Raw genomic sequence first — 6,956 nt, forward strand, 5'->3', positions numbered from 1 at the left:
ATCTATGAAATATCTCAAATTCTTTTCTAGATATGGAAGAATTAACAAACTGCTAATAGATCCATTTACATAGATGATTCAGTCAGTATACAAAATAGTTATAATACACTGAATAGTCACCAGAAACATCACTTGGGTCCTCTGAAAGATTAAAAAATGAAAATAAGACTCTTCCTTGCTGTCCAACTTATTCAATTCTCCCCTCAAATGAAGTTTAGCTGAAAACAATGCGACTGACTTAAGCTCCGCACAGGCAAATCTTGGCAGCCCTCAACTCTGTCTATCTCCTTGGCCTGTTAAGCAAAATTCCTTCACAAACTGTTGGTCTCTGCAATAACTCCTACAGAGCTCATTACTGCCAGCATCGGCCTATCCCCCGTGTTGTGCATTTATTCCCTGGGATGCATATCAACATGTGGCACATGTCCTTGACGTGCACAGAAGGGCTGCACCCCAGGACAGCAGCATGCACGACAATAGTGTCGACTCTCACTTCTCTATGGTTGCTGGGATGTAACCGAGAAATCTAATAACTGTGACAGTGGGGCCTTTCGGTTTTTCCTTGCCTTTCCAGACAGTGAAGCTGCACAGACACTAATGAAAGGTTAAATGAATAGGAATGGTTGACAAGAGGTACAATAAAGAAGGAGCTTGGTAATCCAGACACTGAGCAGAGATCCTTGGCTCAAGCAGAGAAAGGACAGCACATCGTCGAGTCACAATATTTAAAACAGCTTGCTATACACAGAGGCTTTTGTGTCTGGGTACACGTCTGGCTTTGGACTAAAAAAAAAAAAAAAAGACACTGAAAAGGAATTTCAGCATGGGGCACTTTGGCAAATGTAAGGTCATAATAAGAGAAAAATGTTTTGTGTGGGTTCTTACATCTTTGTACTGAACACAAAAAAGCAGAGACTATGAACTCGTGAACCACAAGTTCCAAGACAATACTGTACATTTTGACAACTATTAAATACTGTATCTAGAGGGGTGGCTTGATGCGATTCCCACTGGTAAGATATACATGCAGTGACTCATTTAGCAGCTCCACATTCTGCCTTCCTTGAGGAAGAATTCCTGAATGCTCATCTTAGAATTCTATAGTCAAGGTCTAGTCTTCAGTGATTTGTTACGAATACTACCACCAAAACTCTCAAGCCATCTTCCACTCACTGCAAAACTTCCCAGCAGCTTCCTGTAAGGAAACTGAATTTATCACCCTAGCAATGTGTAAAGTACAAGGCAAACTTTTTTGTAATTTCAAGTGACTGCAATAGTGAAACGTCCTCGACTAGAATTTTTAATTATGGAATTAAAATTTTTTCAGTGCCCCACTCACTATACCTTAAGGGAAGGTTATATTCCTTGGGGAACTGATTTTAAATTATCATAACAAGGCTATTTAAATCACCAAGAAAAAAGTGCTCCAGAGTGTCAAGGGAAAAATAAAGCAAAAGGAAAAAAAAACTGACATTGTTAGATACAGATTTTTTTAAAGGATAAAAATGTATGACTCTGCTATGGCCAAACATTAAAAAATGATATATCTGTAAAACTGCTCCTATGCATAAGCACAAGTTAGAATACAGTTTCACAATAAATGGTAAAATCGTACTGAGAACATGCTTTAAAACAAGGGAGCCTCTTTGAACAGCCAAATTAAATTATAGCTGAACTCTTACTTGTACTGAGGGTTCTAATAAGCAACAAATAAAGACTTTTATTGGCTAGCAACATAATGAGAGCTACTGTGCAGAAGATTAAAAAAAGACCAATCTGGGTAGTTTAGCTCACCGATTATATTATTTACTTAAATAGTAAATAAGTTTGTCCAAAGTAATGCTATTAAAAACTAGCATATAAATTTTAAAGCGCAATTATGATCAATGACCATTTAAAGTAAACATCACAAATTTTAGTGATAAACAAATGTGAAATTAAACAAATATTGAATTTAATACCACTTAAGTTCTATTTCTTTAAATTTAACTAATTTATTGATCCCTAATACACTGGCTTTATAAATGGTTTACTATTTATGCTTCTATCATGAAGTATTTAAGGAGTTTTCTCTCCAAAGTACGGCAGTTATGCATATAACTACTTCAAAAAGAAAGGAGGTTGTCCTGAGTGAACAGAAAGAAGGTACCCCCTCCTCAGTGATTTGGTAGGAAGTTCCTTTTAACAGAACTTTGAAGGTTGGCCTCTTTAACAGACCTCCATCAGCTGACAAAGCTACAAACAGTACTTAGCAAACCAAAACAGATTTTAAATGTATCGGGGTGCATTTTGCTTGATCCTCAGATCATCTGAAAGGTAGAACCCTAGAAATCTTAGCTGACTATTTGACTATTCTTGGAGAAAGTTCTGCTGCTTCTATCACAGCTAAAAAAAAAAAAACTACAATAGCACCTCCAAGCCTAAACACTAAGCCAGTACTCATTATCTCCTCTTTTTCTGCAACATTCTGATTGCTAGAGAGACTTTAAAAAAAAAAAAAAAACCTTAAGTATATCTAATAAAATCGTGAGGCTCCCTCTAGCTCTTCAGAGAGGAGTTTACTAACCAATGATCCAATGATCCTATGTAATTCCCATCCAACAGGAAAGATTTGAGGAGGCTGCCTCCCTTCCACAGAAATGTTTTTCAACTGTTTCTTGTAAGGATGTAGATGGTAAATGAGACCAGCTGCAGAGGAATTCAGAAAGCACTGCTCCTCAAGTCCGCAATGAGTTAAGAATCTATTAACTGCTTCCAACCTAAGCTTTAGATACAAAATTCTATAGTGAAACTTTAACCTGTTTAAACTACATATACACTCCCAACTTAGATTTACCCACTTGCTAAAACTAAATTTAATCAAAAAATAAGGACATGCATGAGCATCTATCTACAGAAGTTGTTACTTGTAATCTGGTCTCAGTTCTAAAAACCTACATAGAAATTCAGGATCTTGAAATTTTTTAAAAACATTAACAGTGTATCTGTGGCTTTTATATAAAAGAGGCTGATGGTAATTTGTAGAAAACATGTCCATGTACCATGATATTTATACACAACACTGTTAATAACTTTTACTGTTTAATATTTTCTGCTATTCAGCCCTGGTATTTTGGGATTGTCGTTATTCAGAAGACTATAAATAATACAGTCCAAGTATGCCATTGATATTTAGTCTACCTTACAATAGCCATAAAACACCCACAGTCAACTGGCAAATCATTTCAAACAAGTGAAAATGAAAAAATGCTAAATCGAACTCCTACTACTCATTAGGACCACCTTTCAAATACTCAAGGAACATTTAAAATTGTGTGGAATCGTAACTCTAAAATTAAAAATAAAGGGAACCACTACCCTCAAGTCATCACCTATTGGGGGCTCCCTTAATATAAGAAATATTCCCAGGAACAACAACAAAAAGGAAAGCTCCCCCCACCCCCCCCCGCCCCTTTTTGAGCCAGTGTCCAATTTCTTCTTTTCTGAACAGCTGTATTATCCAACTTAAGTTGCTCTGCTAATTTCGGTCCCACAAGGACTAACTTGGAAGGCAAAAAAATACAAGAAAAGATCAATTTGCTGGGAAAGATCAAATGAGAAAACTGTGGGGACAGCACCAGGTCAGCGTGTGGAGAACTAAGCAGACCTGTTCTTCATTAACTGTGGCTCTCTGGGGATGTCACACACTACCTGTCCGTGGGCTTTATTGAACTGCCTAACCCGCCTCTCTGTTCCATTCTTCTGGGCTCAAGTGAATCATATCCTGCTGCTGACAAGTTAGCAGGGGACTGCGGCTGCAACATGAAAGTACTTTTCTTTCTTGTCTAAATCAGGCAGATTTTTGAAAAGACGACACAGCATTGACTCGTGACATGGCAAGATGAAACGAGAGGTCTGGGCCGGTCTTGGAGCTGTGCAGATAAAAGTAATCAAATGACACTCCTGGAATGCAAATTGGCATTCTTGACTGCAGCAATTGCACAACCATGAAACATCCCTGACAGCAAGCAAGATTAGGACAAAATGTTATGTAAAGCACTGAACTCAAAAACTCTCACTTGAAAATTCAAACTGTTAACACTTACATTTTAATATAGCAATAGTCAGCTCCGCTTTTGTCTGCTGCTTTTCGTAATCACATATCCCTGCCTGACAGATATCTTACATTTCAGAGGAAAGAAAAACGTCAGGTATTGATTGGGAAGGTACGACTGCTATTAATATTTTCTTCCTATTTATTTTTTAAAATCACGCGAGGTTGGTTCTTTTCCAAAGCCTTACATGCAAACAACAGCGAACTTAATATTCTCAAGGACCAGTTTGAGACTTTTCTCACACGATACTCAAACCGAGTTCACGTTCAGGCTCAGTATTACTTCCCTCAGGTGAAGACACTCCTGTACGTTGGTAAAGCGATTAGCAATCTGGATTTTACTACTCTCCAGGAACAGAAAGAGCAGCTCCAACTAAGAACTTCTTTAAGGCTGAAGAGTTTAAATAAAGCAGCTATAAATATAACACAAAACACAGATACCCTACGAAAGTTCACAAGGGATTTTTTGGGTGACTCCAAAGGGTCAATCAAGCAAGTTCTATTAACTTGCACAGGGTCTCACTACTCTTGAATACGTCCTCAAATCAGACACACTACACAGGAATAAATTCCACCACTTAAATAATGTATGTGCGTGCACAGTAACATCTAAAACTGCAGAATACAAAGCAGTGGGTGACAAATGTGCTTAACCACTGTTCAAAGTGATTAGTATTTGGGAATAGATGTGTAGACAAATAGTATACAGGCGAGGGGGGAAGGGAAGAAAAATACCTACAACCGGCTTTTACAGTGTTCTTGTGTAAAATGCGGCTATAAGTAAAACCCTCTAGTGCTAAACAGATATATTTAATATTTTGTTTTGACTCCTCCACTTAAATACAGATTCCAACCATTGCAACTGTCCACGAAGTACATAAGAATTAATAAAACAGGCCACTTCTGCCACTTTAATCCTGGGTACACAGGATTATTTTATGTCTTTTGTACATCAGTTTTACAACAGCTTGACTCTAGGGTAAATGCGAACCACCGTAAATCGCACACTGCTTTCAAAACCACTTTAATTTCTGTCAGCGTTACTGTAACCTCAGTCTTGGGCTCACGCTTTTCTTTTTTTTTTTTTTTTTTGGTGCCTGCATTTGACAGTCGCATCCCCTACACTCCAGTCGTGACTTTGATCACTGAAACAAGAGATGTCACATTAGGAGGAAGGGAAGAGAGAGAGAGAAAAAAAATGCCAACCCACTATCTCCCTTTTTCTTACATAGTCCATCTACATGCGGAACGCAGTATATCAGAACCCCAAGAGGGGGTAACAATAGCAGCAAAGGGTGGGAGCAAACTAAAAGGAAGGGAGTGGTCCAGCCCCATTTCTAACAAATCACTTCCCCGAAAGCGGACAGAGCGCTCAGCAGCCGGCGAGCTAATTGCCAGGCTGCCTCGCTGCAGAGAAGCTGCTTCGGGTAGAGGGGCTGTGCTGGAATCTCGCTTCGCAACGCCTTCCCATCTCCTCCGCCACTTGCACTTAGAACTTTTTTTTTTTTTTTAATCTCAGCCTCACTTTACAGAGAATTTCACCCAGGTTTAGGTGGGGTTTTTTTTTCTTCTTCTTCTTCTTTTTTTATCCTGCCCTCTCCCCGGGCCCCAAATGCCACCCTCCAGTCAATGTGTAAGTAACACAAATCGGCTCCCGTCGAACTCCACCTCAAAATCTCTCTCTCTCTTTAGGGTTGATTTTCCTGCCCTGCGTTTTGCACATTCTTCAGAAAACCTCCAGGAGCACTTCCTACATTTACAAAGGGAGGGTTCCCCAACGGGAGGGCGAGGAGGGGAAAATCAGAGGTGCCGGGGACCAGGCGGCGGTGTCCTCCCCGCGCGGCGCACCAGCGCGCCCAGGCGCCCACGCCCAGCCACCGGCCCCGCACTCGCGGGCAAGTTTTAAAAGTTGCCGTGGGTCCAAACGGCGTTCCTCTCCGCCCCGAGCTCCTTCCAGCGCTCCATCAGCCCCCGCCTGCCTCCCGGCCCGTCCCAACTCCCCGGAGCCGCCCGCCCGCTTACCGCTCACCTTGCCCTGCCGGCCGCGAAAGGGGCGACCTTCCCGAGCCCCCCGAGCCCGTGCGCACACCCGCCCTCCCACCTGGAGCTCTCCTCCGCCACTCGGGCCAAGTTGAAGGGCGAATTCGGGAGCGGGACCGGGGTGGACTGAGGCTCTCCTTTCCTGCCCGCCCTCCCCAGCGCCCCCCTCCACCTCCCGCCGCTGAACTGGAGGAAAACACAGCCCCCGGGCGGCCCCCGAGGCGCGCCGGCGCGGGGCTCCTTTCTTCCGAAGTCTAGAATAAAAAGGAAAGGAGGGTGGAAACTTCTTACCATCTCGGCATGCTGGTTGTCAAGTGCAGCCCCCGCCTCTTGGTCTCCTCTTAGCGGCCGCGCCTGGACCAGCCCCTCCGCCGCCTCACGCTCCTTCTGTCTCGGCCTTTCTTTCCCTCCCCCTCCCGATTTCCTCCGGGCAGCCGCTCTCGCCGCCTCCGCCTCTCCCCGCCCGCCCGCGAGCGCCCTCGCCGCGGCCCCTCTGCGCTCAGGTGACTGACTGATTTACACCCGCGAGCAGGGTCGCCTTCGCTCCCCAAGTCGGAGCCTGCTGAGTTCCCCCGGTTCCTCGGCACACACACAAAAAAAGGAACGGACTGTCCCGGGAGGGGGCTGCTGTGGGGCGGGGTACGGGGGGAACCGGCGGGCGAGGTGACCTCGGGCGGATTTGCAAGCCGTACAAGTTTCTCCTCTCTCTCTGCAAAACTGTCGCGGCTACGATGTTGCTTCCCTTTTGCAAAATAAAAGTAGGTTGGTTTGGTTGTTTGTCCTCAGATTCTAGGGGGCTAGTGAAGGAGGATGTATGTTTCTC

The 6,956-nt window shown here is 43.3% G+C and overlaps 1 protein-coding gene across 1 annotated transcript in view; it reads right to left on the minus strand.

Annotated features, from left to right (window-relative positions):
• Positions 1-6,517, minus strand: part of BNC2 (basonuclin zinc finger protein 2) — a gene marked incomplete at its 3' end in the record, with an annotated part of 414,623 nt that extends 408,106 nt beyond the window's left edge. Inside the window, exon 1 of the mRNA XM_082656672.1 lies at positions 6,425-6,517. Within this exon, the coding sequence (XP_082512798.1) occupies positions 6,425-6,427 (3 nt within the window). The 5' untranslated portion in view covers positions 6,428-6,517. The remainder of the gene's footprint in view (positions 1-6,424) is intronic.
• Positions 6,518-6,956: the final 439 nt, after the last annotated feature.

This window comes from Grampus griseus (assembly GCF_964374135.1).
Source record: "Grampus griseus genome assembly, chromosome: 6".
In the NCBI taxonomy this organism is placed as follows: Eukaryota; Metazoa; Chordata; class Mammalia; order Artiodactyla; family Delphinidae; genus Grampus; species Grampus griseus.